The sequence below is a fragment of the Gobio gobio genome (genome assembly GCF_949357685.1).
Source record: "Gobio gobio genome assembly, chromosome: 2".
Taxonomy (NCBI): domain Eukaryota; kingdom Metazoa; phylum Chordata; class Actinopteri; order Cypriniformes; family Gobionidae; genus Gobio; species Gobio gobio.
Genome location: NC_137098.1, coordinates 6296033 through 6320083, shown reverse-complemented (window position 1 = coordinate 6320083; position 24051 = coordinate 6296033). Strand labels below are relative to the sequence as shown.

The 24051-nt window shown below is 39.4% G+C and overlaps 1 protein-coding gene across 1 annotated transcript; it reads left to right on the top strand.

Annotated features, from left to right (window-relative positions):
- Positions 1 to 15384: 15384 nt before the first annotated feature.
- ccnd1 (cyclin D1) lies at positions 15385 to 23836 on the top strand. The gene is made up of 5 exons (XM_079811163.1): positions 15385 to 15820; positions 17099 to 17314; positions 17611 to 17770; positions 18942 to 19090; positions 20825 to 23836. Exons 1-5 carry the CDS (start codon positions 15623 to 15625, stop codon positions 20978 to 20980), a joined length of 879 nt encoding a protein of 292 aa, XP_079667289.1. The 5' UTR covers positions 15385 to 15622; the 3' UTR covers positions 20981 to 23836.
- The last annotated feature ends 215 nt before the right edge of the window (positions 23837 to 24051 follow it).

Below are 24051 nucleotides of genomic sequence, written 5' to 3'. Positions count from 1 at the left end.
CCTGAACGATGCTTGTTGATGGACATGCTCTTGCTCTCGCTCTGGTTGATGTGCATGCGCTCATTCGGGAGAAGTGCCCATTCAAGGAAATCCGCCTTTATGACATCATACAGGGCCATACTCGGAAAAAACTTTCCAAAACGTGTTCGAATCCTGAAGGAGTGTATTTGGCACAGAAATACTCCGTCATACGTCCAACTAGTTTTTTTACACGTTGGCCATGTTTAGCATGAGAATCAACTCTTTAACAGTGTAAATAATGCTGCCTTCACGAGCTATCGGAAATGACCTAATTCCCACTTCAGAAGTCGTGATTACGAGCTTGTTGCATTCAAGTGCTTTGTTGTCGGAATGAACAGGAATCATGGAGGACACCAGGTTTATTCTTGCTTATTTATTGGGAAAATCTTATTAAAGCCAACATCATATGCACTGTGCACTGACAACTAAACCTTCCAGATTCTGCAATTTCAGTCAAATGCAGGCTATTTTCGCTGTGTATCAAACATACAATACACTTCAAATGATTACTCGTACATGTAGGCTAAATATGCACTACACTACATTAATGTCAAGACAAGACGATCTAGCTGTTTTGGGGGGGAAAACGAATGAAATCACACCTGCCACAGCAGTAGTATTCCCCGCCACCATGTTTAAAGGGGTCATGAACTGGCTTTTTCAATTTTTATACTGTTGTCTGAGGTCAACCTATGAAAATCGCGTGGTTTTTACATTCAAAAACATCATGATTAATAAGTAATAGGCTATTTTCTGCCTTGGTTTTGAGGCTCTCTGAAAAACGCTCTGTTTTGAAGGGCATGCCGCACTGAAGACTGTAAATGCCCACGGCTAGGATTGGATAAGATTTGCATATTTAATGAGCTTCAGCTCCCCTCAGTACATGTGGGGATTGTTTTGAAAGAGTGTGGGGAAACGCTCACAGGACTCGCAAAATATCTTTATCAAACAAACACAATTATTCATCTCTCATCCACCCGCGATTGATTGGCATGTTCTTTTTTTATTACTTGGCTGGCCCGATCGGTGAATATAACCGTACACACACACACACGCAATGTTATTTTTGTATTACTTGGCCAGCCTGATCGGTGAATATAACCGTACACACACACACACGCAATGTTATTTTTGTATTACTTGGCCGGCCTGATCGGTGAATATAACGCGAACCGTACACACACACACACACACACGCAATGTTATTTCACTATTTAAGATAGCCCGTTGGCAGGCTGGTGATACGTTTTGGTAGCCTGTCTGAAAAACACAAGTTGCGAGGCCTGGCCCATAACGTTACAAGTCCGAGTTTGATCACGAATTAAGCAATAACACTTCAAATAGAGGATCCTGTGACAGCGTGCTAAGGTATGTAATCAATAGATATCAAACGATCTGTAACAATGCAATACTAACACATATAAAAAAACATGTTTTACTCACATAAGTGTGTGTTGCACCGTTCCTGTCGGATCCAATATAGAAGGCGCGCAATGTCTTGCGCACGTGGGCTGGAACCGGCATGTTTATTGCTCGGTATCGACTCGTTTAGCTCCACGAGTCGGTGGCTGGCTTGAGGCGGCGCTTCTGCATTCTATGACGTCAATGGTCAACATATTCTGAGATGTCTCGTTTTCTGGGCCTGGTGTCAATAAAAGCTTTTCTTTGACTAACAAGGACGTTTTCAGCACCGAAACTTACAGGATATTCTTATATCACGATGAACTTTTATATATCAAAGGCTCAAAAGAAAGTTGATTCCTCAATTCATCACCCCTTTAAAGTTTATGGCACGCCAACTTCCCAGTGGTAAACATGACATCAGAGGGCGTTCATGTGCAATTTTTACCTAGGAAACTTTCCAATAGCATGTGAAGGCAGCATAAGTCAGAATGCATGAAATAACATCAGACCCCCCTTTAAAGATTCCAAGTCACTGCGTGTTACATGGCAACTTTGCATATTCTATATCCACTATAACTTCTTACCAACAGCGCAACTAACCATTCTAACCATACACTGTTCGTAAGGGAGATTAGACTTATGTATGTGCTTATGTGATCTCCAAATACACAGTTATTAGCATTCTTAAATATAGAATTGTCAGATAAATGGGCTAAAGCAAAGTACTGCTTTAGCAAAGCGGGAATTCTTTGAAGAGGCTCTCAAATCCTAATCTCATGGGCAAGCATTTGCACTAGAAGACGGTGCATTGTCTGTGATCTGGTCACTGAAGAGGCTTTTCTGCAGTGCAAGGTGACCCCTCGTGCCCCTGTCAACACCCACCCGGCAAATTACAGACTTAAGTCATACAATTATGCATATATGATAGCATGCATTGCATTCCTCACTTGATCGGAGGATGTAGCCAATGAAATGCAGTGTTACTGTATGTAGTGCATGTGTGCAAGACTTGCCCCTTGAACCAACAGATACTTCTGGTGTCAAATAATGGACATGGGATAATGCTTCCTCTATGTGTGTGCATTGACATATCTCCAAAGACCAAGGGTCCATGCACCCAGTTATCATCTTAACAGACTGTCTTTGTTAAGATGGCCAAAAAGCTGAACACAGGCATGTTTTAAGGCTTCTGGAGAGTTACATAACACCCCCAAACCATCTACTAAAAACATGAATTCATTGTATATCATGCATAATATCAAATCCCCAAATATCAACATTGTGCACAATGCATTTATTGATTCAAATGCCTTGAAAGAGTTCGAAATTTCTATTTTCTTATTTAAGGGTGACTCTACCGCTCTGCATGGGTGTTGGGAAATCCATTTGGCACCACATTCATCTTCATCACCATTAGTGGAATAAAAGGTAGCCACTGGGCGAGAGTGCGCTGGCTTTGGGATCGGAATGGATCCTGTCAACAAAGAGGTTTTGGGGGCTGAGACTCCACTTGGGCCTCATTTGACTTGATTGGCTGTTTTTCTGGAAATTTTGCTAGTTCTGCTCAAAAAATGTGCAGAAGAGCATTACGGAAGTGGTGTGAAATGATTGCAGAACTAAACAAGGGAATCTTTGGATTATATCATCATGATTATCTTGCAGAAAAAAAGAGGAAGCCTCCATCCTTCCTTTCTTCCAAATTTAGAAATCAGCTGTGAAAGAGCACTGTTGGGCCCTTAAAGTGCTTTGTGAATAGGCAACCCGTTCTCACTCCAAAGGCATCAAAATCTGAAGCATGGTCAAATGCCTTCAACGTCACAATGAAGACGCTAAAGGTACCCCTAGGCTTCATTTTTCGACGTGCAGGGCGTCATACACAGAATGTTATCGTCATGATGAAACTATATATTGGGTTATGATTTTGCCATTATGACATGTTGGAGTGTGTTTCTCAATTTCATCAGCCAGCATACTTTTAGTTACAGTTATTTTCTTTTTGTATTTACGCTATTTAGACACGTTTAACACGTAACCCAATCCCAAAACCGTCCCTAAACCTAGCCATTTGTGTATTATATGATATAAAACCATAGACTGTATAAAAAATATGGACGTAGTGTCTTTGACGTCACCCATAGGATTCTGAAGAGCAGTTTTGAAGTGTAAAGTAGGGACGAGCTGGACGTTGCCATCTTGGTAGCGCGTCACTCCCGGATAACAGAAAATGGGCAAAGAGGCGGGACGAGGGGCGGAGCTGAGGTGATGCGATAACTAACAGACAGCAGATAAATGGCTATCCACATGTCCCTCAAAGTGGCCACGCCCTTAATTATGCAGAACTTTAAGGCTTTATATAATGTAAACGAATGAGTTATAAAAAAATTCACCCCCCTCAAAGTCGTCATGAAGGGCAAAATTAGACATATAGACCAAAACCACAATTTGTACCGGACTGTAAACATGTTTTTTTCTGCTGTAAAGTTGGCCATTTCAACATGAGGCTCAATGAGATTCTGCTCCTTCTGGAGCCTCTAGTGGCCCGTCGATGAACTGCAGTTTAAGTCACTTCCGTATTGGCTTCAAGAGAAACTGCGGAAGGTTGCCGCTTGTATAAAACACAGGATAAAACAGGCAGATGCGACTGCAGGCGCAATTTATTCAGAAAGTACAAATATTCCAAGTGTTTCGAGGCCAAACGATTGATTTGTGTGAAGAAAATCCTCAAAAGCGATCAGCATCTCCATCCGCCGAAGATCATGAACACATTCAAATTTTAAAAATTTCTGCCCAAAGAAACGTTACGTCAGATTTCACAGTGAAATTGCATTGGCTCTTGTACGTCTTGTGACCAATTTACATTTACATTTATGCATTTGGCAGACGCTTTTATCCAAAGCGACTTATATTGCATTCAAGGTACACATTTTACATTTTGTCAATTCTTGCTTTCCCTGGGAATCGAACCCATGACCTTGGCATTGCTAGTGCCATGCTCTACTGTCTGAGCTACAGGAAAGCACAATTGCATCATTATGTCAGCTTTGATTGTAAAATGTCATTGGCTCTCGTGTGTCTCGTGACCGATCGCGTCATGTGTGTGTGTGTGTGTGTGTGTGTGTGTGTGTGTGTGTGTGTGTGTGTGTGTGTGTGTGTGTGTGTGTGTGTGTGTGTGTGTGTGTGTGTGTGTGTGTGTGTGTGTGTGTGTGTGTGTGTGTGTGTGTGTGTGTGTGTGTGTGTGTGTGTGTGTGTGTGTGTGTGTGTGTGTGTGTGTGCGTTCACGGAGTGGCAGGATCATCATTTCAGCGATTAAAACATTAAGATCAACTCTGTTCTTTACATGAAGAGACCACATTAGTGATGCTCGTCTCATAACCAGGGTAATCTGAAATAAAATAGTTTAGCCTATTAGATGAATACAAACACTTTGTTGAAAATGAAATGGTGAACATGTTTATCATTATCTTATTAATAATATGACCTGATTTATTGTTCATATTCATAATAATCGTATGTTGTTGCCAGTTTACAGGGCGATGTTTCAAAGCACTTTCAGGCTGAAATAAAGACTGTTTTCATTTACATTACAATGGCTAGTATGTCTATTTAATGGTCGCAGGTGCGTGGTGGGGCGGGGTGTAAAAATGGATACAGTGGTGCGGTGCGGGCTTGGGTGGGCTAAATAATTTCATAAAAGCGGGGAAAAAAGCCGACCCGCGCATCACTAGACCATATGACTTCAGAAGACTTGTAATGCAACATGAGTTAATACTTTTATTCTGTTTTTGGTCAGTTTTTGCAATAAATTCCTGTGACTATAGTTTTATTTGCCTGTTACGTGTTTTATATTTTTGAGAAGTGGGTAGGTTTAGGGTAGGAGTTGGGTTAGTTGCTCCAAAATATAAAAGTAGCCTATAAATATTCATAAAATCATGTCTGCTTTTACAAATGCAAATAATTAAATGTGTCTTGATCTGACATCTGAAAATGTACTTATTATAGTATTCAATTAAATTCACATTTATTTGTATAGCGCTTTATCACAACACATATCATTTCAAAGCAGCTTTACAGAAAATGCATCTGTTATCAGAGGTGACTGTGTCCAAGTAATGCATTTCAGAAATGTACATATGAGCGAATCTATATTTGGAGATACATTTTGCATTTCAAAAAGTTAAGGAAAAAAACTGTTCACTAACTTTTAATAATTCAGTGCTTGCCAAACACAACTTACTACTTTTTTACTTGCAATGAAAAATTATTTGTTTGACAACTCTGTTACTGTCAACATTGTCATTTGACAGTAACAGGATTAACAATTTTAAACTTTTAGCCTATCTCCACTTGCTAGCACAAATGCTAAGAGCACATGGCAGTAATGAAATCATGACTAAATGACAAAACACAACAATAGTAGCTATACTAAGTCAAGAGTAAATCTAAAGTAAATGATCAAGTACTCTCTACAGCTCTTTTGGTTACACTTTATTGTAAGGTGTCATTGTTACAGTGTAAATATATATTTAAGTACTGAGTAATATTGATTAACTCCATGTACTTACTATAGGGTTAGTTTGAGGAATAGTTGCATGTAATTATGCATAATTTACTGTTATTAGTACAGTAAGCACATTTAACATATGTAACAATGACACTGTAAAATAAAGTGTTACGCTCTTTTTTAGTCACTAGAACTCTTGTGTAAGTGAACTATACTAACTAAGCATTTGTCAGTACAACATACTATTCCTATTTCACGTTTTTTTAAGGCAATCGGTTTGCATGCTTTTTTAAGTAAATCTAACTAATTAGATTTTACAGTGTAGAGTTGATACAATTTGTGTTATATGATCATATTTTCTTGAACTAGTGAGAACTCTGGGACTAATTGTAGCTTGTTTATTGAGGATGCAGGACAACCGATTAGTGATGCATTACAGTAATCCAGTCTAGAGGTCAGGAACGCATGAACTAGCTTTTCTGCATCAGAACTGATAGCATGTTCCGTAGCTTAGAGATGTTTCTGAGGTGGAAAAAGGCTGATAGCATATGAAATATGATTTTCGAGACAAGTTGCTGTCAGATATAACACCCAGGTCTTTTACTGTAGAGGATGAAGTAACAGTACATCCTTCTAAATGCTAATTGTATTCTAAGAGATTCTGTGTACGGGTTTTTGAATAAGAAAGTCTTATACGAATTTAATAGAAGAAAATTATAGGTCATTGAATATTTATATATTTAACACACTCTGTCACTCTGGATTTCATCTGGTCGTGATGAAATGTGACCCTGGACCACAAAACCAGTCATAAGGGTACTTTTTTTATGTTATGAGAGGACAATATTTGGCCGAGGTACAACTATTTGAAAATCTGGAATCTGAGGGTACAAAAAAAAAAGTAAGTATTGAGAAAATCTCCTTTGAAATTGTCCAAATAACTACTAATAAAACATTTTTGATATATTTACAGCAGGAAATTTACTAAATATCTTCATGGAACATGATCTTTACTTAATATCCTAATGTTTTTGGCATAAAAGAAATATCAAAAATGTTGACCCATACAATGTATTGTTGGCTATTGCCACAAATATACCAACTTATGACTGGTTTTGTGATCCAGGGTCACAAATGTATACCAGGGTTATTCAACTTGGATACCTGTGATATGTCGCTTTTCCACTGGTTTTTATGAAGATTTTATCATGATGGTGCAAAACATCACGACTCTTCGTCGCAATATTCATTCGTTCTCAATTCATTGACATTCCGAGCTGTTGTGCCACACACACACTTCAATTTGAGAGCACAATGAAAGCACCTGGATTCAATGCTTGTGTTCGAGTAAGCATCCCATCCCAAGAGCTAGAGATTACTGGCCTGTTGTTTGCTAAAGGACGGACAAGATCAGTACTTGTACACCTGAGGGCACAGGACAAATAGCCAGGGCTTAATGAGAGGTAATATGTGGTAAAGGACGAAGACTACAGAAGAGGAGAGAGCCTGCAGGTAAAAGTGATTGGTGGAGGGATCAGCTTAAGTGATTGATGACCAGCAATCTGCTCGTTGGGTAGCCATTAGCTGCACGCTAACATCTGAGCATTGCAATACTGCTACGAGTCCAGTATTTATTACCCGATGTAATGCAGGCTGCTGTATAGTAATACGATGAATGTCACATTTCCTGAAATATATCTACGCCATCCGATAAATACGCACAGTGTCTATTATAGTGGTCATTTTTGTACCTTTTTTAGGGTGTGATGTTACATCTAAACCACAATGGATGATTACCTTCAACCTTTACACATAATTCTATATAAATGGAAACTCATTTTGTATGGCATCTAAATGAACTGTTTTTATTCAAGTCAAAAGCTTATTTAATGTAACTGAAACAGCCTAAATACAATAGGTTAATTGTACATGAGAATATGTTTAACAATCATCTCTGTTATTACAGTATGGTGATGCACACACTACCTCTCCGAGATCTACATATATATTGTTCCAGCAAGCAGATGTTTGACTCTCTCTCAAATAGATCGGGAATGAGATTGTGTTCCTGTTTTGAATTAATAAAAGATATATTTCCTTATGATTTAATAATTAATGCATCCAAACTGTAAATTGCATATGCGTGCATGGTAGAGTTTATGTGCCCTTGCCATTGGCATGATGGAGTGTCAAACTAAAGATATAAACGATCCAAAGTTGGGGGAGGAGATGGGCGCTTATTGGCAATTGACCAACACCCTGTTTGAATACTTGAAAAAAGATAGTCCTTTGTCTGGCTACTTTTGTTTCTTAATCTCAGTGCTCACCGGGAGTCGTTTGCCTCTAGGTAGCCAGAGAGAGTTATTTATTGTGCCCTCATCCCTACATTCATGCGCAGGCTTCCACATTCACCCTAAACCTCCCTGATGGTTAATGTGCTTAAGACTCCACCTGAACATTACCTGCTCTTTTGTTTTATTTTTAATCCCTTAACAGTTGTTTTTAGGGAGATCCTTAGGATGTGTGTAGATTACAGCTGTGCCTATATATATATATATATATATATAGTGCTGATTGAAAGTTTGTGAACCCCTTGCAGAATATGTGAAAACGTATATTGTATATGTATATACACTCACCTAAAGGATTATTAGGAACACCTGTTCAATTTCTCATTAATGCAATTATCTAATCAACCAATCACATGGCAGTTGCTTCAATGCATTTAGGGGTGTGGTCCTGGTCAAGACAATCTCCTGAACTCCAAACTGAATGTCAGAATGGGAAAGAAAGGTGATTTAAGCAATTTTGAGCGTGGCATCGTTGTTGGTGCCAGACGGGCCGGTCTGAGTATTTCACAATCTGCTCAGTTACTGGGATTTTCACACACAACCATTTCTAGGGTTTACAAAGAATGGTGTGAAAAGGGAAAAACATCCAGTATGCGGCAGTCCTGTGGGCGAAAATGCCTTGTTGATGCTAGAGGTCAGAGGAGAATGGGCCGACTGATTCAAGCTGATAGAAGAGCAACTTTGACTGAAATAACCACTCTTTACAACCGAGGTATGCAGCAAAGCATTTGTGAAGCCACAACACACACAACCTTGAGGCGGATGGGCTACAACAGCAGAAGACCCCACCGGGTACCACTCATCTCCACTACAAATAGGAGAAAGAGGCTACAATTTGCACGAGCTCACCAAAATCAGGCAGTTGAGACTGGAAAAATGTTGCGTGGTCTGATGATTCTCGATTTCTGTTGAGACATTCAGATGGTAGAGTCAGAATTTGGTGTAAACAGAATGAGAACAGGCTGGTGGTGGTGGTGTGATGGTGTGGGGGATGTTTTCTTGGCACACTTTAGGCCCCTTAGTGCCAATTGGGCACTGTTTAAATGCCACGGCCTACCTGAGCATTGTTTCTGACCATGTCCATCCCTTTATGACCACCATGTCCCCATCCTCTGGTGGCTACTTCCAGCAGGATAATGCACCGTCATAAAGCTCGAATCATTTCAAATTGGTTTCTTGAACATGACAATGAGTTCACTGTACTAAAATGGCCCCCACAGTCACCAGATCTCAACCCAATAGAGCATCTTTGGGATGTGGTGGAACGGGAGCTTCGTGCCCTGGATGTGCATCCCACAAATCGCCATCAACTGCAAGATGCTATCCTATCAATATGGGCCAACATTTCTAAAGAATGCTTTCAGCACCTGGAATCAATGCCACGTAGAATTAAGGCAGTTCTGAAGGCGAAAGGGGATCAAAAACACAGTATTAGTATGGTGTTCCAAATGATCCTTTAGGTGAGTGTATATGTGTATTATATTAACAAAATAAGAGGGATTGTACAAGATGCAAGCTATTTTTTATTTAGTACTGTCCTGAATATTGTACATAAAAGATGTTTATATACAGTCCACAAGACAAAACAACAGCTAAATTTATACAAATGACCCCGTTCAAAAGTTTACACACCCTTGTGTTGTTCCTTGATGATCGATGGCTGTGTGTGTGTTGTTAGTCTCTTGTTTGTCCTGAGCAGTTAAACTGACCAACATTCTTCAGAAAAATCCTCCAGGTCCCGAAAATTCTTCAGTTTTCCAGCATCTTTTGGATATTTGAACCCTTTGCAGCAGTGACTGTATGATTTTGAGATCCATCTTTTCACACTGAGGACGATTGAGGTACTGAACAGAACTATGAAAAAAGTTTGAAACATTCACCGATGCTCCAGAAGGAAACACGACGCACTAAGAGCTGGGGGGAGGGGGTGAAAACTTTTGCATTTGAAGATCAAGGTAAAATGTACTTCCGGGAAACATGCAAGTACCTTCTGTTGCTTCTGAAGGGCAGTACTAAATGGAAAAAAAGAAGACAAAAAAAAGATATTTAAACAAAATTTAAAAATAATTGGACATCTTCATCCTGATCAAAAGTATTCACCCCCGGCTCTACATGTAAACATATAGACGTTTGTGTGTAAACATCTTTTGTGTGAAATATCTTATTTAGGAGAGTACTAAATAAAAAATAACATGCATTTTGTATGATCCTCTTATGCTGTTCAAATTGTTCACATTTCCACAGATTCTGCAAGGGGTTCACAAACTTTCAAGCAGCACTAAATATATATATAGATATATACACAATCTCAGAAATAAAGGTAAAGCTGTCACTGGGGTAGTGCCCTGTAGAACTTTGTACCTAAAGTCTACATATTAGAACCTTCTAAAAGGGTACCGTCACAGGTTTTTGCCTTTTTTCTGAGTGTACAGTTGTAATCCAAATTATTCAACCCCCATGAACTGCAAGAGCTTTTGCTACTGAGAACAACATTTTGTAAAAACAATTCAACAAAGGCATCAGTGAATGCTTATAGAAGTTTATTAAATGATGTTTTATTAACAAGGTTCGGGAGAAGTACGTTCAGATAACTGACACAGGTGGAGAGCACTCAGCTAATCAACAATAGAGGTATATATATACACACGCAGCAGTCCTACCTCCTTTTGTTGACAGTTCTCAGCAACCCTTCCACCACCCCTTCGCCACACCTTTTAACTCTAAAACCACTTACATATCCGGGGGGTACTCTGGGTTCGGGCCTAATTCCGAGCTCAAAGCCCTCCCCCCGGACAGCACGCCAAATACGCATTGAATTACTCTCTATAAATTATATATAAGTGCAAACTCGTGAATACCCCATTGAGTGATTCTGAGAGTGTAGTTGAAGAAAAATTAAATTGACTCTAATTATGTACAAAATTATTCAACTCCAGTAAACTGTCTGTACGTTTCTGGCGCTTCTCTACTCGGCCCATTCCTCGCTTCCAGATCACTGATAATCTTTGGTTTTCACACTACCACAGCTCTCTTCAGATTCCACCAAATATCTCCACTCAAGAACGTCCTACAACTGATCCCTGAACCAAGCTGAAGGAGATTTGGCTGTATACTTTGGGATGGCTATCCTTCAGGAAAGTCCATTGATCATCAAGCTTCAGTCTCTACACCCAAGGCATCACCATCTTTGCCAAAATGGCTTGAAACTTCAAATAATTCATGAGGTCCTTCATACAGTCAAGATCCTTCCTGCAACAGCAAAGAACCACCATAATAAGACTAGACCGCCTCCATGTTTGACCATGAAGATGCTGTTCTTCTGCTCAAAAACTTTGCCTTTTTTTTTCTCCAGACATCCACTGGTCTATCCAGATGAATTTGAGTAAATTCAAGTCAGTCGTTTATGTTCTTCTTAGTCAAGAGTGCACAAGGCCATGCTTGTCTAGTGTTCTTGTAGTTTTCCTCCTTTCATCAAGTCATCATGCAAGTCTTTGGCAGTAAATTGATGTTTTTTTTCTCAGTCACAATCAAATATTTTATTCCCCTGAATGATATTGTGCTTTTTTTACCTCAATGGTTTTCTGGTACAACAAATCTTACACTTATAAATAAGGCTGCCAGCTGTGTATGAACTTAGTGTTTTGGAAATCTTCTTGTAACCATATTTTCTAATGTCTTTTGTGAGAGCTCGCTTGACTTTGCCGAATTTGCTATTCAACTTTAGCACATGCATGAGCTGAATGTATGTAACAGAACAAGCTCATTCAATTTTGTTGTAGAGTTTCCAAAGGCTTACTTGTGTTTTAACACAATTTACCATACTGTTGAAAAAAAAAATCCTATAATTCAAAAGCATTACATTATTACCAGTCAAAAGTTTGGTAACATTAAGGTTTTTTAATGTTTTTGAAAGTAGTATCTTAATCTCACCAAGGCAGCATTTATTTGATCAAAATACAGCAAAAACAGAATTATTGTGAAATATTTTTACAATTTAAAATAACTTATTTCTATTTGAATATATTTTAAAAATGCAATTTATTTCTGTGATTGAAAGCTGAATTTTAAGAATCATATCAAACTTTATATTTCAGATTCTTTTGAACTTCCTATTAGTTAGGCTAAATAATCCTGAGGAAAGAAAACATTGTACACAACTGTTTTCAACATTGATAATAATAATACATGTTTCTTGTGCAGCAAATCGGCATATAATTATGATTTCTGAAGGATCATGTGACTCTAAAGATTGGAGTAATGATGCTGAAAATACAGCTTTGAATCACAGAAATAAATTACATTTTAAAAGTTATTTTAAATTGTAAAAAAATGTCACAATAATACTGTTTTTGCTGTATTTTTGATCCAATAAATGCAGCCTTGGTGAGAATACGAGACTACTTTCAAAAATATTCAAAAACCTTCTTAACGTTTCCAAACTTTGGACTGTATATTGACATTATCACTTTTAATTTGCCACTAAACTGTTATAGATTAAAAAAAAACTTTATAAAAGCTTACATTTGTTAATTATTACAGTCTCTGAGGGGTTGAATAATTTTGATTGAAACTGTATAGGCTATACCATAAATGTAAAACATTATTTTAACACTTCTAACTAATCTAAAGGCCAAACGTATTTCCAGTGACTATTACAAATGACTTTTCCAGTCATTCATGATTTAGAATGAAGATAACTAAAACTAAAACACTTTTTTCCCACGTCTGGAACACCAATGTAATATTCCCTGATATTTCCAGGTTTTCATGACTGTGAGGGATGCTTAAAAATGTCAGTATAGCTTGCATTCATTGGGGGAGTTTAACATATTGGTCACTAAAACATGCTTAGCTAGGCTAAAGGGTCCTAAAAAGCTCAGTATAACACTCGAGAATGAGATCAATCTCATTTCCTCCGAAGCAATAGCACTTGTTGTCTCTGAGGCGGAAGACAAATGCTAGCCTATATATTGTGATCTTTTCAGTCACTTGCAACACCTTGCACACGCCATCAGTAATCCTCACCAAACATTCAGAAACATGAGACTAACATTTTCTCTAGTGTTTAAGAGTGAGCCCGAACTTTAACTGTAGGCTACATGCGCTGTGTAGGCTACTGCTAATAGGGAACGAGCGAGTTCCGATTGTGCACGCGCACTGCAACTTCCTATTGGTTTGCCGTATTCGCGGTAATAGAAATGCAGGCGAAAACTCACATGGTCGGTCATTCATTGTTAGCAAAACTTCTGTAGCCCAACATAGCTTTCTGTCGAGTTGAAGTAGATATTCCCCCTTCATTTACAGGAGTTTAGCTTCGAAATGTTACTATAACAACACTGTAATTGATAGGTGGATCTCAAAAAGAGGTCAAAAGACTTTCTTTAGGAGATAACTTCTTTATTTCTTTTATTATTATTATTATTATTATTATTATTATTACTATAGTCTACATGTTCCAAAGTCCTGTTTTCTTGAAAGAGTATTCAACATAAGTGTTCAGCATAACTTCACAATATTTTACATATAGTCCATTATGATGTAAAAGTGGCCTACATAAATGTAAATAATATTTCACTTATAAAAGTAATGTTTACAAATATCTGTATGATTTTTTTTGTTCTGATATCGACGCTTAAAATGATCTTAATCTTAAAAAATATAAAGTTACACTTTATTTTAAGGTGATATCGTTAATTTTGTACTTAGCCTACTCAAATAAGTTGCTACTAATTAAAAATAGCCTGTAGCTATGCACTACTTACTACAGAGTTATGGTTAGGGTTTGGTTTAGGGTTAATTACTTTTAATCATGCCTAATTTACTGTTATCACTAGCCTATAGGTAAGTACATGTAGTAACGTGTAACTACGTCTCCTTAAAATAAAGTCTTACCAAATACAATATAATAATGTTCTAAGTAGCAAATGATCTCAAGACTGTTTACTACAAGGGTTTTATGGATTAGGAATACGTGTGTCGTTGATATCTCCGTCTTTAGCAAAATAATTAAAGAAAACATACAGTGTAATGTGAAGAAGGTATTTCTTTGTTATTTCTAGCTTCTCTCTTCAACTCGAAAGTTTTTGGCGCACCCAAATCCTACATGTTTTACGGTACTGAAAATGGAATTTGTGGAATTTTGTAAAGCTCCAATTCATCCTGAAGCGACAGCAGTGAAGCAGCGAGCTCTTTAAAGTGAGAGCGCCCCTATTTGATCAAACTCTATCAAACAATTTGTGTTGTGGACGCTTTGTGCGTATGTGTGTGTTTAAACTCCACTGACTATACTGTTTAAAATGAGTTTGTTTGGGATTCTAAAACGCACAACGACGTTCCTTGTGTTTTCTGGCATATGTAATGTGCACTTTCAATCGAAACTTTAGCCATTCAATTTCGTTAGTTGACAAGGAGAAGGCATCCCGTGATATCGTCTACATTTTGTCCATTTGCACGAGGAGTTTGAGATGAAAGCTGGGGCCGCAGTTCTGCCTGGCAACTGGTGCTCTCGTTCATTGGCTTAGGCTAATTTGTGCTTCCTTCTTTTAGAATAACCCCCAAAAAAAGTTGACTTTTTTGTTCTACCACAAACCACACATTGGTCTCACACTCTTAACGTTCCAAAATGGGTGTTTTAGAATCCAGTCAGTTTTTTCATTGGTGTGAACGTTCTAAAAGAACTCTTTTTCCACTGTATGGAACGTTCAAGTTTCTTCATGGAACCGCCAATGCCCATAAATAAAAACTTGCGAAACGTGTTGAATAAAGTTATCGCGCCAATCTTTTAAACGATCTACAAAAGGTGTCAGGGCAGAAAACGATTCGGCTTTGAAGACGAACCGAATAAAACTTTGGCTAATGCGCGCTACACTGTGTGAGGGCAGCTGAGTTTCTTAACGCGACAGCGCGTTGGACACCTTGATTTGGGCTATTATACCGCCCCCTACCAACGCTTCAGCAATACACATCCTCGGACCCTTTTACCCCGTCTTTTCCGCCCCCGATACCCAGCCTGCCCCCTGCACCCCCACCCCATCCTACCCCCCTCGTCGCCCGGCATAGGACCTCCTATTTCCATAGTGCTAAAGGAAGGAGCCCAAACTCCAGAGAAGATAGTTCTTTAAGACTGATCCTCCGCCCTGAGCAGACAGCCTCTCGCGCGCTCTCACAGGCTCGCTGCTGCTTTGATCTTCCCTTAACAACAGTCACGTCATAGGGGAGTTTTGTCGAGCGGAGCTGCAGCGAGACTTTTAGAGGGTTCAGCAGAGGCAGCAAAGCATCCACGGGACCAGTGTCCGAACACGAGCTCCAGTTTTCTTCCTTTTGTCAACCGCTAAACACTGAAGACATGGAACACCAGTTGTTTTGCTGCGAAGTGGATACCATAAGAAGAGCTTACCAAGACAGCAACCTGTTGAATGACCGAGTTTTACAGACAATGCTCAAAGCAGAGGAAAACTATCTCCCATCACCAAATTATTTCAAGTGTGTTCAGAAAGAAATTGTCCCTAAAATGAGGAAAATCGTCGCCACATGGATGCTCGAGGTATAATAGTTGTCTCTCTTTTTTTGTATTAGTTGCACAAGTTTGATTCTGCTCGTGCTCTTTGGACCCCAAGAACTGTGTAATAAACGTAGCCTAAATATGTTTTTTAATGCAACTTGAGTTATCCATCCCAGAACTTTCACACTCATACTAGCTATTTTTTTTGTAATAAAAAAAGTAACATGTTTTATTATTGCGAACCCAATATTAATCTTAGACACGAGACGTTTTCTTTGCTTTCCGACATCGCATTTTTATTTAAACCGTTCCCCATTTATCTGTTCGGTTTCCTATAGTCTAAAGAAAATATAAATACATTTCGTTTTTATTTCAATTTAATACCAATGTACACGTATGCATTCTCACTCGTGCCAGTAGCCTATTATACGCCATCTTTGTTGTCGTTTGCTTAAGTTTTTTATATCTCTAAATTCTAAAATGGAATCATTGTTGACATCGCGTGCGTAAAAATTCCTACTAGTTGTCCTTTAAATTGCGGCTATCATTTGAACCTATTTTTTGCAAGAAAACGTAGATTTTGTATCTTAAAAGTTTTGTTTCAGTTTGCCATGCCTCCCGCACGACGGTCTGAAAATATAATATTTTTCACATTTCTAAATGCGACATCGTGATATAAACGTTCGGGTTATGTAGCCCGTCGCTGAATTTAGATTTACAGACGTTTAACGTTCGATTTACTGCTTTGGAATAATTTATATTAATTTTCTAAACACCCGCTTCTCCGAAATGTCGCATGCTCGTCTTTGTACGTCGGTGCTTTCGAAATCAATTGATTTCACGTCGTTTTCGTCCGTGAATTCGAAGAATTTTGCGCTTGTTTAATAAAGCATTCGCCGCGCTACATTTACATGCGTTTTACGTCGAGCGAAACAATTTTCTTACATTTTTAAATATTTTTTGAAAAGATGGCGAACTAGAAAATTGTTTCCTGGACCTAGCTTGGACGCCACCTTTTTGCCTCGGAAAGCAACGACCACTAGCATCAGCAGCAAATTGCAATATTTATACTTTGTGCAACGCGTATTAACGAACTGATTAAATACTCTATTTAGCATTCGCACGTGTCTCTTTTCTAATTTAACCCTTTCCATTGCACGTGCACGACTGAGCAGATGCTAAACACGTGGGATAACTCGATTAGATCAAAGCATAGCTAGACAAATCCTTTCACTTCGTTTACTTCATTCGAAATATTAGTCGATAAAACCGCGAATTGAGGAAAATGATCTTTATTTATGTGCTTTGTTTTCTTTCAAGGTCTGTGAGGAACAGAAATGCGAAGAGGAAGTTTTTCCACTGGCTATGAACTACCTGGACAGATTTTTATCCGTGGAGCCCACCAAAAAGACCAGGTTGCAGCTTTTAGGAGCAACTTGTATGTTTTTGGCCTCTAAAATGAAAGAGACTGTGCCGCTGACAGCAGAGAAGTTGTGCATATACACGGACAACTCCGTGCGTCCCGGCGAATTATTGGTAATTATCCAACATTGCATAATCACACAGCTTATTGTTTTCTCATATCACTGTACTCCAGAGTGAATTTAAAGCATGCAAGAGATGCACAGGGAAGCCTTGCATCAACAGCTCATTTGATTGCACTGCAAGAAACTTTTTAGTAGGCTATGTGGCCGTTAATTGATTCTAGTACGCACTGCGTGACTGTGCAATTAATCGACATCTCCCTCTAGCGGTCAAAGAGTGTAAAATCGTGCATGGAAAATGGTCTGAGCCCTAATGTAAACTCAGGCCTTTTTATATCTCCCTCGCAGCAAATGGAACTGCTGGCACTAAATAAACTGAAGTGGGATCTAGCCTCAGTGACGCCGCACGATTTCATCGAACACTTCCTCGCCAAGCTGCCTATACATCAGAGTTCCAAGCAGATACTGCGCAAGCATGCCCAGACCTTTGTGGCCCTCTGTGCAACAGGTATGTTTCACCATTTGTGTGCATTATCACTTTGTTATGTGTGAATTTGCTGACCAGGCACAAGCATACTGTACTGGGAGCATGCATTGCAGAACCTCCCCCCAGTGCGGACTCCTTTATTGCAATGGAAAGAGCCATCTCGCTTGCCCTAATTCCTCACTCGCAGTTATTGTAAACCAACGTGAGCCTCTGCAAGAGAGAGAGGAAGTCTGTTTCCTTTTGTGGTGATTGCTGTGACTGCACTACGGCTCCTGAGAAGCCCTGCCTGCTTCACGACACCACCGCTAGTGCATGTGAACTGAAAAGAGGAAACTGACATTTTCGTCGCGAAAAGGGCCATGTCTAGACCTCTTGATATCGTGGGCACTTTCTGGCCCTTGCACCTCATTGTCGAGCAAACCTACAGCATTGAGTTTATCACCAGCCAGGAAGGAACTACTCCGCTATATTAATACTCTTTTTTTTTTTGTCCCTCCATTTACATGGTGGGTATCACCTCAGCTCGCTCCCCTTTTATGTTTATGACCTGCATTTCTTTGGGAAGTAGCCTGGGATCTCAGCCAGGGAGAGTGTGGTTGGACGGATACTGGGAAGGGGGTGGGCGCTGGTGAATGAAATGAATGGGTCGGGGTGAAGGCTCCCGTGCCTTTATGCTCAATTTGTCTTGACAATTGCCCTCTCGTCTCTGAGCTAGCAATGCTAGACGACTTCCTATGAGAAAAGGCAGTTGTAATTCTCTATTCACCATGTGTGGGCCAAAGCGCAAAGTGAGAGTATAAGGCTTTGATTTAGGAGCGTATTGTCCGTTCAAGATATCAGGCGTTTTGAAGAAGTTGTGGCCTGTGTTTTCTGAAGTAGGAGTCCGAAATACCTTGAAAACCCCACCATTTCAATGCACTTTTAGCTTCAATGTGCATGCAGAGGCATGATTTATGGGACGTTTTTGGGAATGAGGCTAGGGGGTAGCTGGCCCGGGACCTACAGCAAAGTCCTCCGCTTTTGAGCCCCAAATGTCACGGACTGTCCCCTACCAACCGTGCTCTCATTATAGTTTAGTCATGCTATGCTTCATTATGAGCTCAATCCCCACCCCAGCTTCTCTATTCCTCATTTTATCCCTCTCCAGTTACTTTTTAAGAATTTGCTGACCAGGTCCGTTTGTTGTTTTCAGATGTCAACTTCATCGCAAGCCCTCCCTCCATGATCGCGGCCGGCAGCGTTGCGGCAGCGGTGCAAGGCTTGTACCTGAAAAGCACCGACAGTTGCCTCTCGTCCCAGAACCTCACCAACTTCCTCTCACAAGTCATCAGAAGTGACCCTGTAAGTGTGCCACCGTTCGTGCATTGTTTTGGTTGCACTTTATTTTACAGTCATGTTTGCATGTACATACTGTGCACTTATTATTGTAATTGCAATAAATGGGTAATAACTAGGTACCAACCCTGAACCCCTAAACCGAACCTTAACCCTTATATTACCCAGTACTTTCTTATGTAAGTACACATAAGTGCATGTACTGTAAAATAAAGTGCACATAAAACACTGGGTTAAAAACAACCCATTTTGGGTGCTGGGTAAATATAGGTCAGAACACATGTTGGGTTAATTTTACCCAGAAAAATTTGGTTGTTTATTTAACCCAACATAATGCGTTAATTTTTACTATGATACTAGCTTTTTTGTTTTAAATACTCCACACAACCACTGGTTGGCATGATAATCGATCATATTTTATATACATATTGGCAATATTTAACATCCTAAGCATTTATACACTCTAAAAATGCTGGGTTAAAAACAGCCCAAGTTGGGTTGAAAATGGACTAACCCAGAAATTGATTGTTTTAGCCCAGTAAATGGGTTGTTTTAACCCAGCGGTTGGGTTAAATGTTTGCATAAAACAACTCAATCGCTGGGTTAAAACAACCCAATCTTTGAGTTAAAACAATTGCTGGGTTAGTCCATTTTCAACCCAACTTGGGTTGTTTTTAACCCAGAGTTTTTTAGAGTGTATGCTGTTTTTTTTATTTTTTATAAAATCATAACATTTTATGCAAGGCATCAGGTGAAGAAAAGACAGACGCGACACTTGTGTGACTCACATCACACCCCGTATAAGCCCCCTAAAATTATACGATATACAGATAAAACACTCTAAAAATGCTGGGTTGTTTCAACCCATGTTTGGGTCATATTTGGACAAACCCAACTGTTGGTTTAAATTTTCTAAATACATTTTAAACCCAATGGTCTCCTGCAGACGTCGCAAAAAGTCTTTGATAAATAACACAACCTCTGGGTTGTTATGTTTGACCCTGGATCTGGGTAACACAAAAACTACCCAAACACTTATAAATAAATAACCCCCACAAAAAAGGCACAACCCAGGATTACGTAAGATTTTTAAGATTGAACTGTCAGAAAAAGTGTGCGGAAATTTTACCTTTAGGGGTACAGCAGCTTTTCACTGGACATCTTTGTTTTTTTGAACCCTAAAGGGTTCATACTAGTAACTTAAGGTATACTCGAATATACAGAATAACAAATGTATAGATCAAATCTTTATTTTACAGAAGACATGCACCAATTTCACTCTAAATATCAATGGGTTTGTCCATATTGGACCCAGACATGGGTTGAAACAACCCAGCATTTTTGAGAACTGCTCTCTCCTGAAGAGGTCGCAAAAAGTCTGGGATAAATAACTCAACCCCTGTGTTGTTTTGTTGGACCCAGGGTCTGGGTAACACAAAGACTACCCAAACACTTGAAAAATAACCCAGAAAGGCTCAACCCAGGATTTGGGTAGAAAAAATAACCCAAGATTTTTAAAAGAAAATGTTACCTTTACCTTGTCATTGGGGCAGTACCCTTAAAAGGGCATCTTTGAACCCTAAAAGGTTCATAGTAGTACCTTAAGGTACATACTGCTAATATAGGGGTACAAAAGGGGGTAACATTTTTTTACAAAGATATCCTTCTGAGACTGTGCAGCCACTTCAGAAGACTCCGATCTGTCGAATCTGTTGCTAACTTCCCTGTTTTCCTCCAAAGGACTGCCTGCGATCGTGTCAGGAGCAGATCGAGTCCCTGCTGGAATCTAGTCTCAGACAAGCTCAGCAGCACAACATCTCCACAGAGACCAAAAGAGTGGAGGAGGAAGCGGACCTCTCTTGCACCCCCACAGACGTCAGAGACATCAACATCTGAACGGATCGCTATTCATCTCGTGCGTGCGACGAGTCTCTTCATCTTCGATTCTGTTGGGTATGGGCTTTGGCCAAAGGCTTCATGGGACAAGAGGGAAAACGGGCTCCCACCTGCACCCCACCATCCGACCATTACCTCGACAACTTGCCCCTTCAGCATGCCCAAACTGTTGAGTGCTGAGCGGCATCCCCTCGTGTGGTTTTGACGACCGGGCTATCGCTGGCCCGGACCACCACCAGCGGAGGACGGGGAAATCTCTCCTTTGGCCCCTACGTCAAAAAAATAAAAAGAGTATCTAGGATTTTGAAATGGTATAAACGACAACAGTAGTTGTGACTTGCCTTGACTTGTCGCTAAAAGACAACCGTGGGTATTTTTGTTTTCGAGCATGTCAAAAACTATTTTGGAAAGAGAAGAGACGTTATGCGTATGTCCGATTCCTTTCTCTCATAGATAGTACCTTGTTACACTTGAGTGCTCCCTGCTTTTCCCGCAGTCTAGCCGTGTAAATATATCCCCGCTTGCTACGCGTTTAGTCACTTTATTGTAATTCCTAGACCGATTCCCTAACAAGATTCTCTTCTCTTCCAAAATGGTTCATGTAACCGTAGTATATATTTTGTACGCATGTATTTTTGTAATGATCTAGAAGGCTGTGGATTGCATTCCTTCGAATCACTGCCTTGACTTCACTGCCATATTAATGTATAACGTCATCACTGCCATGACACGATAAGCTTACGTCGTACCTAAAGCCTGCAGTGCGGTCCACAGTCTGCTTTCTGTTTAGATTCATGTATTATCTAAAAACCATTCCATTTAAAAAAAGAAAAAAAGCACTTTCAGTCCGTCGTTTAAGGCTGACTTTTAGAAAGAAAGAAAGAAAGAAAGAAAGAAAGATGGAAATCCACAGTTGTTAAAACAATGGAATGGAGCGAGGGTTGACGGAGCAGGTCTCTTTATCTGAGGTTAGAGGAGGGAGAAGATACTGAATGCTGGGGAGCGTTTGAGGCATTTCGAAACACTACGATGTTAAATCAAAGATTAAGAACTATTTATTTTTGTCAGTTCCCCTCTTTAAGGCCAGTATGCACGGATGCCCGAGTGTACCTAAGTTCGAAGTATGTCTAATAATGACCCGCTAGTTGCTAACTCGTGACACCATAGTTAACGTTTTTCCCTCCCGAGTCGATGTACTCTGGTCTAGTAATTGTTGTGGCTTCAAGTAGATTTTGCACAAACCCAGAGATGTCAGATGATCTCTGGAAGGGGAGGAAGACGAGGAGAGATGTTAGAGACGGCAGAGGGAGGCAAAAAAGGGTGATGGCTGGACATCAAAGAGTAAAAAAAAAAAAGCAGAACTTTAAGAAAGGAATTGAAAAAAGAGGAGAACCTGGGAGAAGACACTCCTCATATTTAGCTGCTATGGAGGGATTTCCAGCAAGTATGAAACTTTCAAATGGAAAACAACAACGACAACAACAACAAAAAGAAAAAAAGAAAAAGACATGCTTCTTTCTCTTGTCTTGTTTTGCTGCTATTTTTTGGTTTTGTTTATATAAAATGTCAATGCCATGTAATAGGTTTTAATTTTCTCATAGAAAATTATGATATTATTGACAACTTTTTGGTAGTTTTTTTTTTTTTTTATGTGATCAATTTTTGTTAATGTGATTTCTACGCTATGCTATTCCCAAAACAAAGAAACAAACAACAAAAAAACCGACAAAAAACGACAAAAAAGCCGATGAAAAAAATAGTCAAATGTTCCTGTTATACCCACAATACCTCAAACTACAGTCGTGATTTAGCATTGATTTAGTCTGGGATTTTTTTCTTTAGTGCTATTGTTATTTTATTTGATTGTTTCTTGCCTGTTAGTCCTGTTGTAAAATGTAAATGAACATGTTAATCATCATCCTACTGGGTCCTGATGCGAGCGAGTAGAAAGCACATTGAATGGAATTGGTGCCATAAACTCTTTGGAGTTTTTTAGCTGTTTCATTAAAGGAGACTTAAGTCCCATCTTGATGAGTTTATGAAGCTTTTATTTGAAAAATGACACCGTTTGTGACTGCCTTGTGTACTTACAAAGCCATAGTTTTGTCTTGTAGTAATTTAACACAGTGCAGATGTTCATGTATAAGTGGCTGCCTGTCTTGTTCTGAACACAGGACGCTTGGTATGTCCCCATCAATAAATGTGACGCAGCTACAATCAGCAGTGATGTTTCCCTTCATCTTTTTTTTTTTTGCATCAAATTGTAGAGATCCACATATTCAGTACTCGTGGGATTCTTCACTCGGTCGTTTGTTTCATTCCCTTCGGTCTTTGACATGGTGCTGCTATATGTTTGTATGGAGTGATTTGCTGAAAGAGATGCGGCGATAAGCTAGGAATGATGGGGACCCAGGGGACGCAGATATATTATCCTCTGTAGTATCAGGAATATTTTTTTACCTCAAGGTGGAAATTCAACTGAACGGTGAAAACTAGCATGTGTTTCGGTGCGATTGTCAAACACACACACCAAGAGACTGTCATGCAATCGAGGAAAGGAGGCCGCGCGGGTCCCGAGCTTTTCTCTTGAATGTGTTTAGGGGGAATCGAGAAGCGATTGACTGCATCCTCCCATCCCCGCATGATAAAAGCTGGGCCTTGTGTGTCTCAAACCTGTAGTCTTTTAGTTCAATATGGTATTCATTCCCAAGGATCAAAATGTGGTGATCCTGAAATACAATGTTTGATTTTTTTTTGTTTGTTTATTATTGTTCACAAACCGGTCACTGGTCTGAAATGCACAATCTTGCTGACCCATCTTAGACATGAGGTTAACTAGAATAAAACTTGAGCTTCAAAAACCACTCGTCTTGCGTGATTTGTATTTTTATTTAAAGGGACAGTTCACCCAAAGTTGAAAATTCTGTCATCATTTACTCACCTGCACATTTCGAACCTCTTAAAATTTTGAAAAAATATCTGTTTTTGTGTCTACAATGGAATACTTTCATTGTTTTTTCTCTTTAAGTCGTGGTATTTTATTTCCCAGTCCTGTTTCCCATGTACATACT

Coding starts and splice junctions, on each gene's coding strand:
- ccnd1 (XM_079811163.1), top strand. CDS start 15,623: ATGGAACACCAGTTGTTTTGCTGCGAAGTGGATACCATAAGAAGAGCT. Junction 17,315..17,610: donor TGCGTCCCGGCGAATTATTG/GTAATTATCCAA, acceptor TCTCCCTCGCAG/CAAATGGAACTGCTGGCACT. Junction 17,771..18,941: donor TGTGGCCCTCTGTGCAACAG/GTATGTTTCACC, acceptor TGTTGTTTTCAG/ATGTCAACTTCATCGCAAGC.